Source organism: Podarcis melisellensis (assembly GCF_964234715.1).
Source record: "Podarcis melisellensis genome assembly, chromosome: 2".
In the NCBI taxonomy this organism is placed as follows: Eukaryota; Metazoa; Chordata; class Lepidosauria; order Squamata; family Lacertidae; genus Podarcis; species Podarcis melisellensis.
Genome location: NC_138529.1, coordinates 91,842,261 through 91,862,684, shown reverse-complemented (window position 1 = coordinate 91,862,684; position 20,424 = coordinate 91,842,261). Strand labels below are relative to the sequence as shown.

General features: G+C 41.2%; 1 protein-coding gene across 7 annotated transcripts in view; it reads left to right on the top strand.

Moving 5' to 3' along the window:
• Positions 1–20,424, top strand: part of CNTN6 (contactin 6) — a 196,966-nt gene that overhangs the window by 64,474 nt on the left and 112,068 nt on the right. For 6 of the 7 annotated variants that reach the window (XR_014165831.1, XM_081901481.1, XM_081901480.1 and 3 more), the window contains exons 3-4: positions 7,093–7,219; positions 17,224–17,399. Coding sequence is in view for 5 of the 7 variants with exons in the window: in XM_081901481.1 (XP_081757607.1) it covers positions 7,093–7,219; positions 17,224–17,399 (303 nt within the window). In the remaining 2 variants the exon portion in view is untranslated. Of the gene's footprint in view, positions 1–7,092; positions 7,220–17,223; positions 17,400–20,424 lie in introns of those variants that run through there. The other variant, XM_081901484.1, reaches the window with a different exon arrangement.

Below are 20,424 nucleotides of genomic sequence, written 5' to 3'. Positions count from 1 at the left end.
TATTTTTGGTGATGCATGTGGCCTGTCTACTTTGCTGAAAAACACATGCACACACACACACACACAATTAGAAGGCAGGGAGCACACTATGGCTGTTTTGTTACAGGATTGAATTATTGTAGTAGTCTGTGTTTAGACCTCTGGTGAGCTGATATGAATGTTAAGTGTGATTTTCTGCATCTCCCTGGATTGGAGTACAGCAGATGAAGACCCGAAGGGAAAACCAGGCAGCTTCAGACTAGGGCTTATCCTGCTCTTGGGCGACAGAGGGAGGGAAGAAAAGTATTTCAGGTGGTTACACATTTGTTAAAGGCCTACAAATCAATTTCCAGAATCAAGGTGGCAACCTAAATTGATTCAGTGTAGACCTAATTCATGCCCATTAGTTAAAGATAAATCAGAAAATGCTTGGGGGTTCTCATTCCAGTTAACGAAAGCTTTCTGAGTTTGGTGGGCTGAAAGAGGCTTTATGGAAATAGACAGCAGTTAAAAATATATATGATTTACTACATTTTATGGCCTGTTATGTCACTTACAACATGCCATCCTGTTCAGACAAGTTTAATGCTTTAACTTTACAGCCGCTAGTTCATCTCAGCCTGTTACTGATCTGACATACTACATGGTGGCAGCTCTCCTTTTCCCCCCTTAGATAGGTTTTTCTTTATTTTATGAGTATAACAAACGTATATACGTTTTGATATTCTCTTCATAATCTCCCCACCCTTGCCCTGCAACAATTATTGCCCTTCTGGATGTAGACCTTCCTCTCATGTGCCTAGTCAGAATCCTTCCAATATCCTCTGAGATTATGAGGGAAAATACGATTGTCAGGCATCATCCCACCTTCTAGTTTCCAATATTAGTGTAAGCCCCAGGTCAAACTAAGATGATTCTAGCCAAACAGCTAATGCATGTTATCGTTCACAATGATATTCCTTAAGGCTACTCAGCCAAGTGCCACTCAGACATTTTATGAGTCTCCCGCTGCATTTTGTTAAATGCTTCTCTTCTCAGAAACAAAGCTAGTTAGAATATCTAGAGTTTGTTCATGGGCAGATGTCTACATTTAAAAGAAGATGTTAGCAAAGGAAATGGGTTCTCTGGCATTATCTAACAGAAATCTGTCGTCACAAATCTGAATATAACTTAATGCTGTCATTAAAGGTAAAGTTACCCCTGACCATTAGGTCCAGTTGTGACCGACTCTGGGGTTGCGGTGCTCATCTCGCTTTATTGGCCGAGGGAGCCGGTGTACAGCTTCTGGGTCATGTGGCCAGCATGACTAAGCCACTTCTGGCGAACCAGAGCAGCGCACAGAAACGCCGTTTACCTTCCCACCGGAACGGTACCTATTTATCTACTTGCACTTTAACGTGCTTTCGAACTGCTAGGTTGGCAGGAGCTGGGACCGAGCCACAGGAGCTCACCCCGTCGCAGGGATTCGAACCGCTGACCTTCTGATCGGCAAGCCCTAGGCTCTGTGGTCTAACCCACAGCGCCACCTGTGTCCCTAATGCTCTCATTAGAACATACCTAATGCCCTGTTTGGAACATGACTCATACCAAATCAGACCATTGGTCCATCCAGACTAGGGGAGCGCGGCAGGTGAGGTGGCTAGAGCAGGTGCGGTCACTAATGGAAGGTGTGGGGTGCAGATTATGATGTCACACAGGGCCCCACTGAAATTTGAGACATGAAAGTCCACCACTGTTCCATCTAGCTTAGTATTGTCTACACTGACTGACAGGGTCTTTCTATGGTTTCAGGCAGGTGACGTTCTCAGCCCTACCTAAAGATGCTCAGGGTTAAACCTGGGACTTTTTGCTGGGAGAGCAGATACTCTACTATTGAGCTACACCCCACACATGATGTGAATTTTAATCTGCTTTAACATTAAACTTCTTGTATGTTTTAATGAATTGTAATTTCCCCTGGTTTTATAGTGTTATCTTTTTATAAACCGCCTTGATGTTTCTTACCATGAAATGAGGCATAAATTATATGAAGTAAATAAAAAATAAATCCACCAAATGCATGGAAGGGGGAGCATTGCTATGCTCAAGAGTAAGAGCCTGGCCCAACATTGCCATGCCCAATTGACCCACAGACTCCTGTGCATTGGAAAGAAGCTCTAAAACAGGCATAGGCAAACTCTGCCCTCCAGCTGTTTTGGGACTACAGCTCCCATCATCCCTGACCACTGGTCCTGTTAGCTAGGGATGGTGGGAGCTGTAGTCCCAAAACAGCTGGTGTTTGCCTATGCCTGCTCTGAAAGAGTTTCTGAGTTTGCCCCTTCCAACCCTTCCAGTTACTTGGTGGGGCCACTGGGACACATCAATGTCAGCTGGTGAAGTTGCTCCTGACTGTCATGTTGGCTGCATACAAGAAGACAACTAAAGATGGCCATAGGCAACATTGCTTCCACCATATCATCCATAAAGTATATTAATCATATCTCACAATCCCAGAACGCTAGCAGTGTACACCCACTAGTGCATTAGCATTACGCTTCTTAAGTGTTAGTTTCTTATACTACACGACAAACCACTTTTAAAACTATGGGGCAGAGAATCCAAAGTAGTTTGTCACAGGGCGTTATGTCTCTTGTCCAGTTTGAGAAAGGCAATCCTGTTGAAGACACCTAAGAAAACTTCTGTTGTCCTTGGATATATTTGAAGTAATTGCTGGACCATCGAGCTGGTCTCACACAAAGTGACAGTCACCCACTTCCTGCTTGAAAAGGCACATACCTGTAGTTGAGGTAGCTCACAGCAAGGCAGATCCAGGTCTAAGATAGTAAGTTATTGTGTTCCCTGCTCCCTCTCCCCAGTTCAATACTTCAATAGTTAATGAAGTATTTGTTCTTAACTGGCTTCTTCTTTAAGAAGATAATGCAGTAGTTCTGTGGATTGTGGACATTGTTAAATAATCAGTTGCTACAGAGGGCAACTAGATAAATGAGTTCAGAAGTATTCTGTTCTGTAGTAGCAAGATTTATACACATGGGCTTAGGTACACCAAATGATTGCTAAATTTAACAAGGATAAGAAATGTAGTATAAAAAAGACAACATTGGCAACTTTATGGCTTGAGGAGGGGCATAATCATTCACCTACATAAATGTGACTTTCTGAAAATATGACCAAACTAAATGCATAAGAATGAGTTCGCTATTAACATGGGTTATATTTTTTTAACTATTGTATTATTAAAATGTACTTTTTCATTTCTAATTAATGATTTATGTGTATGTAGAAGTAAAAATGAAAACACCTCCAACTGAAAGTAAACTCTCTTTGAAGGAACAAAAGGAATGGAAATTCAAAGATTTTCATAAAACATTCATAAAATTCACACATATTTTCTTTGACACTTCCGTTGCAAAAAAATATATAAAAAGGTAAATTAACTTTTCATAATCTACATCCTGCAATGTGGAACTTTTAGTCACTAAAATTTCTGAACTCATTAAATGCTCTAGAGATATAGTAGAACATAAGTAATTTTTAGCTTTTTTAAGTGCGTTGAACGATCTGTCACTGATATAAGTAATGTTTTTTTTAAAAAAAAGAATTGCCACCGTATTTGGAAATGGAGCACTCAAGCCTCCAATAATGAGCTTGCTAAGTACAGTGGGGGACTAAGGCACAATGCCATTAGGATGGAGCAGATCTGTGGGGCTCAACCAGCATAAAAGCCCTCTGCCAGACGTAGACCAGCTCAGCCCAAAGTAGCCCTGCTCCTCCATGGAGTTTGGATCTGGTGTCCTTTACATTGGCATAACTGAAGCCCTCCTCCCATACTTAGGATTACTCCTTTGGTCATACCCATTAATTTCCTCAACCCATACCTGTTTCAAAATTATGAACTACAGGTGTTTCAACATCTGCTTTCTGTAATGTGGTTGTGAAAGCAGAGGACTCTCTCTCTCTCTTCCTTCCCCATTTTTGCAGAGCAATAACAGTTCACATATCAAGATGAATTTACCTAATTTACAATTTCCAGAATAATATGTGAACTGAAACACGGGCATCTTTTGAAATTCACACTCCTCCAGATTTTGCAGTGCTGTTCTCTAGTCACGTAATATGTTCAAAAATGCAAATACTGGGTCAAAGTGTGTGTAAAATGAATATATTAGTGGGAAATGTCATATATTAGAGAAAATATAAATATTAGGCGAAATGTGCTTTGCAAAAATGTGTATTTTAGGCAAACTTGCATACAAAAAGTGTATAAGGAGAAATTGACACAAAAAGGCTGATTCATTTTCATGCACGCTTCTCTTTGCAAAGTGATACAGAAATGTGGAGAACTGAACTTAAGAAAGGAAAAAAATGAGAAACTGGGAGAAGCCAAAGGTGGACAAGATTAAGTGTCAAGTCCTAGTTACTGCTACAAGTCTTCCCATGGGGCAAATGGGGATGCAGAATGTGGTTCTTAGTACAGTAGGGGAAAAAACTTTGAGAGATGAGGAACGCTGTGCTCACATATTTACAAATTCTAAAGACCCAATTGAATTTATTCCTGAATAAGCATACAGTAAACACAATTGCAAGAAATTAGATTTTGACTAAACTTTAGGAGAAGCATTTCAGCAGTGGAACTGACTGCCTCAGTATGTGGTAGGCTTTCCTTCGCTAGTGGTATTTAAGGAGAGGCTGGATTGGTATATCTCAGGGATGCTGCAACCTGCTCTGTGGATTATTCATTGAGCAACGGTGGAACGCCATGGCTTCCAAAGCCCCTTTCAGATCTACAGCTATGTGCCTACGGTCAGAGTGTAGGAATAAGTCCTATGTAATTAGTAAGTTTAAAGTAAATATAGAGAGAGTTAAGTTGCAAATTCCATGAAATTTGACACAGGATTTGTGAAAAACCCAGGGAAAAAACAACAACAGGTTGCTTGGTTTTTGAACATTTTAAATTATAGTGTGGATTACAGAATTCAAAATATGCATTCAGGAAACAAAATTGGATGCTTGCTAACATGGGATTTTAAGGTCATGACAATCTACGCTGGCATAATTGCCTGATTGGCTGGTTCTATCAATCTCATTTTGACAGAGCAAGCCCCTTGCCTTGCTTTCCAGGACATGCTCAAGGATCTTTCTGCTCAAGCAAGATACGGGCAAGGTGGAGGTAAGAGCCATCTGTATGAAGCAGGGATACAAACAAGGGCCTTTCCTCACCTTCATTATGTAAATAAGCCCCACAAATCTTCAAGAAATGAGGTGTTATTATCAATCAGACATGAAATGTTTGCTGCTGTGTGGGAAGAGGAAATTGCCAGCAGACTATCTAGGATAGGCTGGAGGCAATTTCCCCATGTGAGATTTTGAAATAAAGGGCATTGAGTGCCATATATTTATAAAACCTTGGTTATGAAAGCAGGGAGGTGATGTGGTATTAAGGGCAGATGATTGTTGGATATTTGAATCGTGTTCAGACTTACACTGCTTGCTTGCTTGCCTGCCTGCCTGCCTGCCTGGACTTCTGCTCAGCTATAAAGAAAACCTGTCCATACAGCAGGGATTGGGCACTTTTGGCTCTCCAGATAATGTTGGACCATCTTGCCAATCATTGATCATGCTGGCTGGGGCTGATGGCAGCTGAGGTCCAATAATGGGGGTGGGCGGGGGGCACAGATTTCTCATACTATCCATATAGGAGATGAAAATCTATCCCCATCCTGCCCCAAGCATACCAACCTATTCATGTTTTTTTTGTAGCATATTGAAAGACACTAGAGCATGGGTAAAGGTAAAAGTAAAGGGGATGACTCTGGGGTTGTGGCGCTCATCTTGCTTTACTGGCCGAGGGAGCCAGCATACAGCTTCTGGGTCATGTGGCCAGCATGACTAAGCCACTTCTGGCAAACCAGAGCAGCACACGGAAACACCGTTTACCTTCGCACCGGACCGGTACCTATTTATCTACTTGCACTTTGACGTGCTTTCGAACTGCTAGGTTGGCATAAGCAAGGACCGAGCAATGGGAGCTCACCCCGTCGCAGGGATTTGAACCGCTGACTTTCTGATCAGCAAGCCCTAGGCTCTGTGGTTAAGACCACAGCACCACCCACGTCCCATGGGTAGAGATTTTTTTTTCATCCAGAAGGCCACATTCCCTTTTGGGCAACTTTCCAGGGGTCACATAGCAGTGGTGGGTAGGTTCAGAGGAAAAGTGGGTGGAGCAATTAATACAAGTTTTACTCCTATGTTTCATCCAGGGAAGGAAAAAGCATTATGAGTACTCAAGGACATTTCAGCCAGGCAAAAACTCAAGGAGGGTGCAATGCAGGGTCAGTAGAGCTGTGTGACATGGGAAAAAACTCTAAGGGCCAAACAGAGTGGTTTGGAGGGTCACAATAAAACCAGCTTATGCTTTCCTACCCCTGGTCTAGGGAACAGAGTGTGGGAAAATTCAAATGCTTTCTCAGCTGTGCACCTCACCAAATCCATGGTGTTGAAGCTAGTCTTTCAACCAGAAAAGTGCAGTCATTGAATTTAGAAGCTTGGGGGGGGGGGTGTTTATCTTGATATTGGTCATTGACTGTCATAAAACAACTTGTACTTGATCTTTCAACCTAACATCTCACAGGGCTGTTGTGATGATAAAATGAGGCAATTGCTTGTATGCTGTTGAAGAGTCATTTCTTTTTGTCCCACCCCAATGTGTGCATCAAAAGCAATGAGGTTCAGGGCCGAGAGCCTTTTGGCGGTTGCCCTGGTTCGGTAGTGGCGCCTGCCCTGTGGAACGCCCTCCTATCAGATGTCAAAGCGATAAACAACTACCTGACATTCAGAAGACACCTTAAGGCAGCCCTGTTCAGGGAAGTTTTTTACGTGTGATATTTTAGTGTATTTTTGGTTTCTATGGAAGCCGCCCAGAGTGGCTGGGGAAACCCAGCCAGATGGGCGGGGTACAAATAATAAATTATATATATTATATGTTATATTTCTGCAGAAAGTATTTCCTTGGTAAAAAGTGGCCAATGGAACTCAAGGGTGTAACACAGAATCCACATTAGTTGCGCTTTAACTGGAAAAAAAATATTAATTTTCAATTGTTGTTTCATCTCACAGATGAAGAAACTTCACATGGACCTATTTTTATTCAAGAGCCATTTGATGTCATTTACTCAGTGAGTTCTGAAGATCCAGAAGTAATTTTGAACTGTACAGCTAAAGGACATCCTTTGCCAATCTACAGGTAAGGTTTTTGTTTTTCAACTGTTACCATTTTGAATGGCTTTAAGAAGAGGTTAATGGAATATCACTCGGCTCTACAATTTTTCAAATGAAGACTCAGCAGCAAAAATGTAAGAAATGAACATTGATGTGGTGACAGACAAAAAGAAAGAAGGCTGAACCACTTAGTTTTAATCACAATAGGTGTTTGTGATGGGAACAAGGAATTCCTGTCATAAATTCTGCATGCAAAAACTCTCTATGCATCATCCCCATTCCTTCTCTCTCATCTCTTACTCTTTAGCTTCGTTTTTCTCTCTGTAGAAAAACATAATTTGATATGTTCATTTAACAGTAGTGAAGTGATAATGACAAGGCCCATTTACAACATTAAGCTAAATTTTAAGTTATTTTAAATTCCATTTTGGTGTTCCACAGAATAACAAAAACTTACTTTAAAACTTAAGTACAGGTATAATTGGCTATGAGTCAAATAAGTCAAGATGTGAAATACAGGGTTTATGGGATGTGGCTTCAATGGTTTTTTCCTTCCAGCAATGCAGTGGGGAGGGGGATACACCATGAAAAAAATGGAGGGAAAGGTTTGGACTATCTTTTTAAAATCAAGTGCCAAGTCCCCGGCCCAAACCCACAACCTAGTTAGAAAACAATTCCAAAAAGAAATCTAGTAGGTCTCAGGGACCAGGAGTCTGAAGCTGAAGAGAACGCAGACCCAGGTCCAGATGAACTGCCACAAGATGAACCTGCAGAGCCACTGCCCCACCTGCTGGGCTCAAAGATGTGGCACTGCTTTTTCTGACTCCCAACACTCCACTGCAGAAGACCCAGGTAGATCTGAGCTTGCCCCACTGTTGTCACAGTAGGAGATTACCAGAAAAGGCTGAGCTTTGCTGCTGGCAACAAGGCTGTACCACCTCCTGTTCCTTTCAACTTCAGAACTCTGTGCTCCTAGAGCACTGCCTGAATCCTGCCTGGCACTCTTTTTGGGCTGGGCATTGATTGGGGGAGCAGGGCAGCAGTGGCACCAGCCCTACAGGGTTCCTTCAGAGTCCCAAATCTCCTGTCTTTACTCCAGGGGAAAGCTGGTGAATGCCTTATTCCCTTAGCAAGGAAGCCTGGAACTTTTCTAACTATTAGGACCCCTGCCAAAAGCCAGGGAATATTAACTAAGTTAAGTTGCCCCACCACCTCAAAGCACTTTATCAAAGCTATGTGGTTTCCTCACTCCAAGCTTTGCCCAACTATTCAATCCCTCCCTACTGCCTCACATGCTGCCATTATTTTATATTTTATATAATATAAAATATAAAATATATTTTATATATTTTCCTGCCTATCTGAATCGGTTCCCCCAGTCAATAATCCCAACCAATTAAACCATCAAACATTAAAAACTTCCTTTACAGAGCTGCCTTCAGATGTCTTCTAAAGATCAGCTGGTTGTTTATTTCCTTGACTTCTGATGGGAGGGAGTTCCACAGGGCAGGCATGACTACTGAGAAGGCCCTCTGCCATTGCTGGTGACATTGAGGCAAAGAGAAAGGTGAAGCCTCCCTCTGGAACAATCACTGCTGCTGCTGCTGACTTTTTCTCTCAGCCTGTCTGCCTCACTATATGCTGAAGAAGCTTAGGTATCCATCAGCTTCACTCATCAGTACCTGATTCCACCTCCAACTCAGCTGTGCTCATTTCCAACTGGTACAGGAGTTGAGCAGTGCAGCCATTGGGTCTGACTATCACCAACCCCGACACCGTAATTTTAAACTTTGGAGGGGAAAGCCAAAACCTCCTAATCCTACTAGGTTTACATGCATGCAGTAGAATCCCTCAGAATACGCAGAAAGTGTTATATTGGGAAGTTCCATTCCACTATGTTTTTCCAGAGTGAGGATGAAAGTTTGTTTTCTGTGGTGATACTATACATTTAAGGAAAGCCTATTGACTGCAGTAATAATTTTTTTGCAACTTCTTTTCAAAAACCCATAATGCTTAACGACCTTACTACAAAAAAATATGGCACCGAAGTGAGCACAGAGAGAATAAGTAAAAATTAATCATTAAATCCTGCATTGTACAACAAACTACAGAATAAAAGGGCTGACTAGAATGAAAACAAAACAGAAGACAAACTATAAGCATAAAGTACTGTATATATTATTACATATGAGAACTCTGCAAAAAAAAATGTTCTCAGTCAAACTTGGCCTTTATGGGTGCAATCCACACCCTGTTAAGTTAATAGATTGCTATTTTGCCACATACCAAAGACAATTACAGGTCAACTTAGCTGGCTGAAGTCTTTTTTTCTATTGTACAAATGGGATTTGGGTGCAGAGAGCATTTTGAAGGGAAGAAAATTTTCAAAAAACACCCACTCCTGCTCCGGCCATAAATTATGCTGCATGAAAAAACAACAAATTTCCTTCCAATATGGGTGTATGAATCCACATGCTCACACCACCCATGAATTGGAGAAATTATTATTGTGGTGAATTTCTTCTGTGCCACAAAACAAAAGGGCAAAAAGCAGGGATCACATAGTTGAGGTGCTCAGCCTGAAGTGCAACTGGCATGCTTACTCAAACAGACTTTTCAGGGATATTGACTTAATGTATCACTCCTATTCTGGCAGTACTCTCCTGCTGTATTGGGGTTTATTTTGGCACATTTTTAAATTGTTTTAATGATTTGGATTTAATTGTATTTTACTGACCCTTGCAACCTACACATAAATAGAGTTCCCCTTCTTCTCAGTCTGGACCCGTTTCATATTGGGATTCAAAATGGCTGTTTATACGCCATACATATAAATCACACAACTCCCTCCCCCAACCAAGAATCCTGGGAACTGTTAAGCATGCTGGGAGCTTGGCATTGTGCAGGGTGAAGTATCATTCCCAGGTATCTTTGGGGAATTCATGTACTTTAAACCTATAGTGTGTGCTTAGCTTAAGTCTCCTCAACCACCTCAAGCTAGCCAGCCTTCCCTCCTTGTCCTGCCACCCCATTCCCTCAGCCCCCAACTCATCTGATGGTGGAGTGGGGCAGTAGTCATGATGGCAAGGTTGCATGGTGCAGATCCAGGCACCCTGTAAAATTATTTTGTAACCATTATTATTATCTAGTAGTGCCATGGGCACACTCCCGTTTGCAGCTTTCTAGGTGTAAATGAATTAAAGAAGCCTTGCATGAAGGCATCCAGAGATACTTTTTTTACTGCCCTTGGCCACTGTTGATCTACCACCCTCAGGTAACTGTATAAGGAAAAGGTATTAGGAAAGGGTTTGGGCAGGGAAGGAGGACCTATGGCCCTCCAGAATTTGCTGGACTATATCTCTCATCATCCCTGACCAGTGCCCAAGTTGGCTAAGGGTTGATATGAGTGGGAATCCAGCAACAATCTGGGGGCTCACGGGTCCCCCAATTCTGATTTAAGAGTTCACTGGGAATTGGGGAAACATATAGGAGGCAATAGATGGGTGTTTTGATTCCTTCATGCACCTGGCAACATTATCAGAAAAGGGGAAGGGTTTCAAAATTTGATATTTGGCTAAAGGGAATCTGTCTATTTATAGTTTTTTGAGAAAACACCCTGCCCCCAAGTCCAATTCTGAATCTAGCAGAAGGCAAGTCATCTCATCCATCACTAAAAATAATATTTTTTTTGTGAGCAAACTGCATAAACTACATTTTATTCTTCAATACCAACCATCCATTCAGTTTAACAAGCTGAGCATCTCTCATCAGAGTGATTTTAAAGCTATTTCAATTTTGTGCTATGAAATGCAGCACCGAGGCCTGCACTGAGGCTTGGAAAGACCGTAGGATCTTGTTATTGGTATCCATCCTCTGCTATGTTTTCACCTGTTTTAAATTTTAGATTGCAAGCTTCTCTGGGCCAGGATGTGTCTTCTTGTACTATGTAGAGCACCATGCAGAGTATTGGTGGTATATACATTTTATATTCCATATTTAAACTTCAGGGGAAAGTCTGCCATTTTGTAGCTAAACTGGCGATAGCCATGCACAAGAGAGAGGAACTGGCATCCTCAAAAAGAAAACCCTAATGCAAGGAATCTCCTCCTTTCTGCAACCTCACCAGTCCCAATATAAGATGTTGGGGACTGAACTTTGCACCTTCAGCATGCAATGCAGATATGAGACATAGGGAGATAAAAAGGGAACAGAAATAGCCATCTCATTGTCTCAATAGGTCGTTTCCAGGTTTGCACTGAGAAGTTATTTTAAATTTTTCCTGGAATAGAAACGTGAAGACTTGTATAGATATAGAAATCAATAGAAAAATCCAAGACTTTAATGTAGCTGAGTACTCTGCAGTAAAAGGTAAAGGTACCCCTGCCCGTACGGGCCAGTCTTGACAGACTCTAGGGTTGTGCGCTCATCTCACTCTAGAGGCCGGGAGCCAGCGCTGTCCGCAGACACTTCCAGGTCACGTGGCCAGCGTGACAAGCTGCTCCGGCAAACCGGCACCAGAGCAGCACATGGAAACGCCGTTTACCTTCCCGCTATACAGCGGTACCTATTTATCTACTTGCACTTAAGGGTGCTTTCAAACTGCTAGGTGGGCAGGAGCTGGGACCGAACGACGGGAGCTCACCCCGCCACGGGGATTCGAACCGCCGACCATGCGATCGGCAAGTCCTAGGCGCTGACCCACAATAAACAAACAAACCAAGAGGTAACAACAGTGCTTTTTTTCTTTTCTAAAAAAATGTTTAGGGGTACTCTCATTTTCCTACTCATATTGAAATGCTACCCCTCAATGAGGCCAAACTTAGATTCATAAAATGTTTAGGGGTATGTGTCTCCCCAGAAAAAAGTACTGAGTAACAGCAAATTAATGAATTTTTCTTCTTTCATAGTCAGTTCTTGTTTAGTGTGAAACATTTTAGAACATATATACACACACAAAACCCACCACCAAACATATTGGCACAAATTTCACAACAATGAAGTTCATTCTTCACATTATGCATTGGAATTGCCTGTGGTCCTGAGTGAGAGCCCTGCTTTGTGGTTCACACTGAATGCTGCAGGTCAGGCTCTGAGTGGTTTATGACAAGCCTGCAGTGTCGTCAAGCAGCACTGGAATTTCAACAGAAGCTGAAAAACTACAATAGTGCAATTGTATGTTTTGATTTTACCCCACACCCCAATTGCCGGTTGGGCTGAGAGAGCAATATACAACAACCTGGCAGTGGAGTTCACTCTTACATACCTATTGCAGTTTGAATAACTGTGCTGAGAGCCAGCAGCTTAAAGCTGCCCTGCAATATCAGGCAGTCGGCTGCATGCATTTCATGCTTTCTGGTGACACCTTTAAAAGTTCAAAAAGTAAAAAATGAAATTGGCTCATGAAGTAAGACCCAAGTTAGAGGAGGAACTTCTATCTTTGCTATTAATTTGTGTTCTATCAACTCCAATAGTCAGAAGCTCAGGTAGGAAAAAACCAATACCTATCACACCAGAGGTTCATCGTTCCATGTTGTTGTTGGGGCCCACTTGTAATAAATAATAATTGCTGGGGAAAGTAAACACTCCTCCTGGCATATCTTTTAAACATAGCCTAAACCAACCATGTATATGGATTTGAAACTGAAATTTGTGGGACTTTAGGATTCTATGACAGAAATGAGGAACACCAATAGATTCAAGATGAGTCAGAACAGTTTATTAAAAGAGAATGTAGCCATGATAATAATAGCTTTTTAAAAGGTTTAATTATAAACATAAGGCAAAGGGGCTCCTGACCATTAGGTCCAGTCGTGGCCGACTCTGGGGTTGCAGCACTCATCTCGCTTTATTGGCTGAGGGAGCCGGCGTACAGCTTCCAGTCATGTGGCCAGCATGACTAAGCTGCTTCTGGTGAACCAGAGCAGCGCACGGAAACGCAGTTTACCTTTCCGCCGGAGCGGTACCTATTTATTTACTTGCACTTTGACATGCTTTCCAACTTCTAGGTTGGCAGGAGCAGGGACCGAGCAATGGGAGCTCACCCCGTTGCGGGGATTCAAACTGCCAACCTTCTGATTGGCAAGTCCTAGGCTCTGTGGTTTAACCCACAGTGCCATCCGCTTCCCTTCAAATTATAAACATACAAAGACCAAAAATGACATATTCCATATTCCACTCTAATATTCATCAAATGTATAATTTATTTCTAAATCATCAAGCCTTAAATACGTAACTTTAATGCAATGTATTAAAATATAAATATATCCTCTAATATATATATATTTAATGTTGTTTGTATACCAGAAATTTTTCATCATAATAGTAATGAAAAGGTTTTTAATTATACTAGTTGATGTTCTTGTTTCATATATTTAATAATGGGAGATGATAAGGTTCTCAAATTGTTCTTTGTTTACCTTTCCTTAAGTGTACCATTTCTGTTAATTTGCTCATCGTGGCAAGATATCAAACTGCATTAAACCATTCTTGTTGTATTGGGACTATTGGAACACTCCATTTAGATGCTCTGAAATCGTTTTCAATTTTTTTGCTTTGCTTTTGGTAGCAGTTAATAGAACCCCAAAATAAATTTCATTGTTCTGTTGCCACATTTTTTAAAGTTATCCTAGAAGAATATCATATGTATGTAGTATTCAACCATTTCTCAATGATCAGTTCTGAAAAATTCTAAAACTTCTCACGTGTCCATCAAATGTCAGTTTTAAACATTTCTTTCCAATAAACCTGAACATTGTTCATTGTCTAATTTTAAATTGTATTATAAACTTGAGCAAACTGGACTTTCTACTAGATTTAGGCCAATGTCCCTCTAATTGTTCAAAGTATCCAGTTGCCTCATGTCTGGTTTATGTTCTTTCTAAAGCACAGTTTGCACAAATAAAAGTAAGAAAGCTATACATTAGCATTTAAAAATCATGTCTAAAATAATTAAACTATACTGAATTACTCTTGAGCTAAGAATTAACTGAAATCGTTTCCATTTCTTGTTTTGTTTTTAATCTTAAGTAATTCACCGGAGTATGCATGATATGATTAAACCTCACCTGGCAATCATAGGCATCCATTAATAGCTTTCCTTCATTGATTGAAACATATTAATTAAGAAAAGGCCCTAACCAGGAGCTCCTTCCCTGATCTATATGCACAGTTTAATAATAATCATACTGTGTGATTAGAATGATTATGGGGGACACTGTGAAAAATTCATTTGCCGCGAATAAGCCAACAACTTTGCATCTGTGTTGAGAAACAATTATAGACCTTAATTGGGAGCCCATGTAATGATGACAGCAGTTATTTCAGTGATTGATTCTGAAATTAAAGTGAGCTGGCAAATTAAACACCAGTACATCCAGAGCTAGAAAACTGAGAACAAGTTTTGGGTCCAGGGCATGTTAATTGCACATATATTGAAATAAATGGGGAGAGGAGTCAAAATGATCAGCAACTGCAGCCAAATATAACAGTACAGTGGTACCTCTGGTTACGAACTTAATTCATTCTGGAGGTCCGTTCTTAACCTGAAACCATTCTTAACCTGAGGTACCACTTTAGCTAATGGGGGCCTCCCACTGCCGCCACCGCGCAATTTCTGTTCTCATCTTGAGGTAGATTTCTTAACCCGAGGTACTACTTCCGGGTTAGCGCCGTCTGTAACCTGAAGTGTTTGTAACCTGAAGTGTTTGTAACCTGAAGTGTTTGTAACCCAAGGTACCACTGTACTAATGTGCTGTAGATACCTTATGACTGCTTGATGCTCCAACATTCGTAAATCAGTTGGGGTTTCCAGTTTCACAGTAGATTAGAGAGTGGTGGTTTTTATGAGGGCATATATCCCAGCAATTTTGTACTCGCTGTTGACCAGCTCAGACCATTTCCTTCATGAGTGATGTTTATAGACAACAATGCATTCTAAGCTACAAAAGTGGTGAGGAGCAAACATTTAATTCAGGTTTGTTTCTAGTGGAATAAATCCAGGTAAAACAGAAGTGATGGCGGAACTAATACAACCAGGCTACAGACATTCATTGACATTCCAAGGTTTCAGGAGGGGAATTCGGAAAGACTTATTTAGTGTACCTCTTCTCGTCTCTCTTTTTTTGACACTGACAGAAAAGGAGAAACATCAGTGAGCTGTAGTGGGGTCCTCTCAGCAGGTGGCCAACCATGCCCAATCCTAATGCCGCTCCAACCTGCAATAGAGCAAGGCTCCAGTTACATGGAAGAGCTGGAGGAGGGATCTGATCTCCCTTACATTTCGTGACAGGTCATTTAGCTACCATTTCTAGAAGGCTACAGTTTGTGTGCCTGTGAGAGTTGGTTGAGATGGGGAAGAATTTGTGTGGTTATCATTAATGGTCTATAGAAGCTAGGGATGCGCCTATTCCTGGACCCTTTTTAATTATGTGTGGCCCTAATCTCTGTCTTGTATAGTGTGACATTGGATGATGATACTAGCAGGGAGGACAGGTAGCAAGGAGTTGTGAAGATGATGCCTCAGTTTCAGAGGTGATAGGCAGAGGAAATTATACTTGGAGTGGAGTGGCTGACCTCCATCTGGGGCAAAGACCTAGATATTTGATCCATATCTCCATTTCAGCCCTCCTACTCTTCCAGAAGTTTCTGGTATCTTACCTGTTGATCCCTTTGGTTTAGTGTTATTGAATGCCAGGTCAGTCCATAATGAGATCATTCTCATCCATGTCTTGGTTGTGGATGAAGGGGCTGACCTGTTGCGTCTTACTAAGACTTAGGTGAGTAATCTGGGTGTCCATCAGCTGTGCCCAACTGAGTACTCTGTGCAGCACCTGATTAGAATGGGGAGTCAAGTGTGGTGGGGTGTTGCTATTGTCCATAGAAGCACTATTTCTGCTACCAGAAAAGCTTTTGATATTGGGCTAGGTTTAGCATGTGGTGGAGTCTCCTTCTTTGGAGGTCTTTAAGCAGAGGCTTGACAACCATATGTCAGGAGTGCTCTGATGGTGTTTCCTGCTTGGCAGGGGGTTGGACTCGATGGCCCTTGTGGTCTCTTCCAACTCTATGATTTTATGATTCTATGATTCTATGTCTGCACTTGATGTTGGAGCGGATTCCTTAATCAGTTTCCTTAAACAGTTGTTCTATCAACCACTCTGTGGCTCAACAGAGCACTCTCTTGCTGACTGAGCTAACTGAGGTGGTCTCTGGTATAGTGTTGGAAGACACCAGGATGATCAGAAATAATAATACCCAGGTCAGAAGCTACACTGGACAAGCATAGTTGTTTGGAGCATTGTGTCTGTGAATGATGGCAGTGCCAGGAATGTGATTTTACATAAGTGATGAGAATTCTGTTTTGCTACAACAAATGGTTAATCCACAGGACATTTTTGTTCTTGTGGAAAATATGATTATCTATGAAACACAATTTATTTTGGCATTTGTAAATAGCTGTGATATGTTGCAGACACGATTCATTTTCTCTCTAACGGGCTAACAGAGACAAATCATGTTTTAAAATAACAGTGTTATCATTATTACATTATCAATCTCAAACTAGTGGTATAAAAACATTCCTTTTCTGCTTTCTTCTTGCCCTTTGAAGTATAATTTGTTCTGATTTATATCTCTGAAATCATTGCTATAAGCAAATTTATTACATCACTGGCAAAGACTGTAAAATATTTCTAGGTACCTTTTATAGTAAGAAAAGGATGTACTTGTGTCATCCTCCTATCGCTTTTGAATGTATAACTTCGTATGTATGAATAAGTTATAATTATTTTTTGTAGACATTTGGATGCTTGCCTAGGATACACCATTAAATAGAGAGGATTTTTCAAACAGTAAAATTTACGGGGGAATTTACAAGATGGATATAAAAACCAGTCTGCTGTAAAATATGGTATGATATTCTAATATTTTAACCATGGTTTTATTGTTGCAGGTAAGCTACAGCACACTATTTAAAAAGGAAACCTGAATAGCCTCCGTAAATTATAAGTATAATTTGATTTTTTTCCCTCAAAGGTGGAAGCAAAATGGCACAGATATTGATCTCACCATGAGTTATCACTACAGGCTGCTTGGAGGCAGCTTGGCAATCAATAACCCACATAAAAAACAGGATATTGGAACGTACCAGTGTTTGGTCACAAATTCGTTTGGAACAATTCTGAGCAGGAAAGCAAAACTCCAGTTTGCATGTAAGTTGCATGGATATTTTATTTCCTCATCAATTTTATTTTTGCAAACAATGTATTAGGCAATTAAAACATCAATGAAATTTGCTATGAAATGATTGAACTTGCTCATCTTTCCCTTTTCATGCTGAATTCCAATATCTTTCCCCAGTAAACAGCAATAATGAGACAGATATACTGGTCCTTGCAACACACAACAATTATCTACAATCGAGGGAAAGGTCAAGAAAGATGAACACAATTAGGTTTTGCTTAATAGAGCTGTTGCTATTCCCTCACCCCACCCCCACCCCCTGGGATGCCTTTTTTCACGGTCCGATTGCTATTTGTAAGATACCTGCTCCTCACCCCACTCTAGGTTGGAAAATGAAGTAATCACAAAAGTATAATGATGTCCAGCAGAGTCACAGAAATGTCACACATGGTAATTACCTTACTGACATTTAGTTGCATTAACAGGAATATACACCTCCGCACAATTTGCTTTGTAATTGGCGTGCCATTGTTGCCTGCACCTAAAATATGTAGCTGTCCTTTAAGCACAGGTGTATGTGTGCCCACGCATAGTGAAAGCAATAATAAAATCCAGTAGACCACACTCACGCACACACACAAACACAGAGAGAGATGGAAAAGATAGAAGAAATTTATGCAGCCACATTCTTCCCTACACCAGAGAAGTATAAGTATATCTAGTTATAAGTATAAGCCAGGGAAGTCAAATAGTGCTACTGCAGACACTGGGTCCTGAGTTTCCATTCCATGAACACAACAAGGCACTGTTCACGAAAGAAGAGCTTTGCTCATGGACGAACCTGTTCTACTTAGAGGACACGTCAGTGTGTGGAGCTCTTTCTTGAATAGGAGGCTATTGTGTTGGGGGGGCGGCAAACGTCCGATCCAAGCCATCAGCAGCAATCCAGCCAGAGAGCCTCATCTATCAAACTGGGCACTCCCCCACTGTAGAAGCTTGAGACTGCAATTCTAAACACATTCAGAAGGGTGAAAGCCCCACTGAACTTGGTCGCTTATGAGAAAACAACACATTGGACCGATCCATTAGGTTCTCCGCCACGTACAGCTCTAGATCACAGCCTTTGCCTTTGTATTCTTGCATCTCTTGTGAGAGCAGCTCTTCTTCAAAAAGCACCTTGGAGAAAGTTGCACATCCCCCTCCCCCACCCCGCCGCCACCTCCCTGCCATCCTCCTTTTGTCGTCCTCCATCTGGGCTGGCTGCCGCACTAAGAGAGCAATTGTTTTTAATGCTCATTAATAAAATATACTTCGAAAGGCAGCCTCGTGGAGCTGTTTCAGACATCAGTGCTGGTATTAATTATTAATCCTTTTCTGTTCCTATTACAAATTGCCTGTCACAGAGGTCATAGAAAGGAGGCTGTAGAAACGGTGATGGTTCACAGACTTGTGCATGTGTGCAAAGGTGGCCATTCCTGTCTGTTTCTGCCATGGTCTTAAACCATTTTTCTTCTGACTGTTCAAAGGTAAAAGCAAACTGACTAATGGAAATGGCTATCAAAGTAGGACTGGAACCATCAGGACATGAAGTGCTCGACGAACAGTCTGCTTTAATGCTCTCTGTGGAACCAGCACAGAATGAACTTCTCTACCCCCAGCTCTGTGTTATCCCTTGTAGGGAAACCTACTGTCATAATTCACACTATGACTCGTGTTGTTCAGCATTATGGCTCGTTTGTGGAAAGCTGGTCAGGGGGATGTCAATTCCTGTGGAGACTATAATGTGTAGCCCACTTCAAAGTATTCAAGTGGTGATAAATTTGTATTCAGGTACTTACTCAAGAGTGAGTGTATTTATATGTGGTTGTTGGTGGTCGTGGTTTCAGTCATCTTGGGTTAGGAAGCAGGCTTCTTTTTAAACATGTGCCATGAGAAAAAGGAAAAACCTCAAGCTGGCAAGAAGATGAAAGGTTTCTTATTACGAAAGAGATTTATATGCATTTTATCAATGCATTTTGAGAAATCCTTGGGTTGGTTTTGACATATGCAATATGAGACAGAATGACTTAGTCCAAATGGGAGTCCACAATGCATTGTATCAGGGGAAACTCTTGCAGAAATATGTACATGAGTCAAAACTGCATATAAAAATGTGTTTATTAGGAGAAATTTGCATGCTGATGAATTTTCTTAATTATTTTTTTTAAAAAAACACCACAATAGACAAACACGATTTTCTGCAAAATGTGAAGAACTGAATTTAAGATTGGAAAAATGAGAAAGGCTCTCCTCCTGCAAAAGAGGGGAGTGGTTGTGGGCGGGAGCCGGTCTCCGCCTCAAGCAGGGGGCGTTAGCCCCCTGCCTCCCACTCACCCGGCTGGCACCACGCCCACGGGCAGGCACCCAACCAGGTGCCTTTGAGGGGGCGTGGACGTACCCCAGTTGTGGATCTGTAATCTTGGAGACATTTAGCTGGCATATTTATTACTTAAAAAAAAAAAATTATTATTATTAAACTTATATCCTGCCCATACTACTGTATTGCCCCAGCCACTTTTTTGTGGCTTTCTAAAATCTTTTAAAAGTAATCAATATTGCCCCAAACCAAAACCTGGTACTTCTGTTGCTGTTTACCTTCACTGGTTTACTTTCAGTTCATTTACAGTGATACCTCACAAGACGAATGCCTCGCAAGACGAAAAACGCACAAGACGAAAGGGTTTTTCGCTTTTTGCGTTGCTTTGCAAGATGATTTTCCCTATGGGCTTGCTTCGCAAGACGAAAACGTCTTGCGAGTTTGCTTCCTTTTTCTTAAAGCCGTTAATACCCAGCGAATCCGTGTTCCACAAGACGAAAAAATTGCAAGACGACACAACTCGCGGAACGAATTAATTTCGCCTTGCGAGGCACCACTGTATTTGTAATTATTTATTTTACTTATTTAATATATTTATATCCTGCCTTTCTCCCAAATCAGAATTCAAGGCAACTTCCAACATTTAAAAGCACCAATTATAGAATACAGAAGAATAAAAATAAACTCGTTATAAGCAA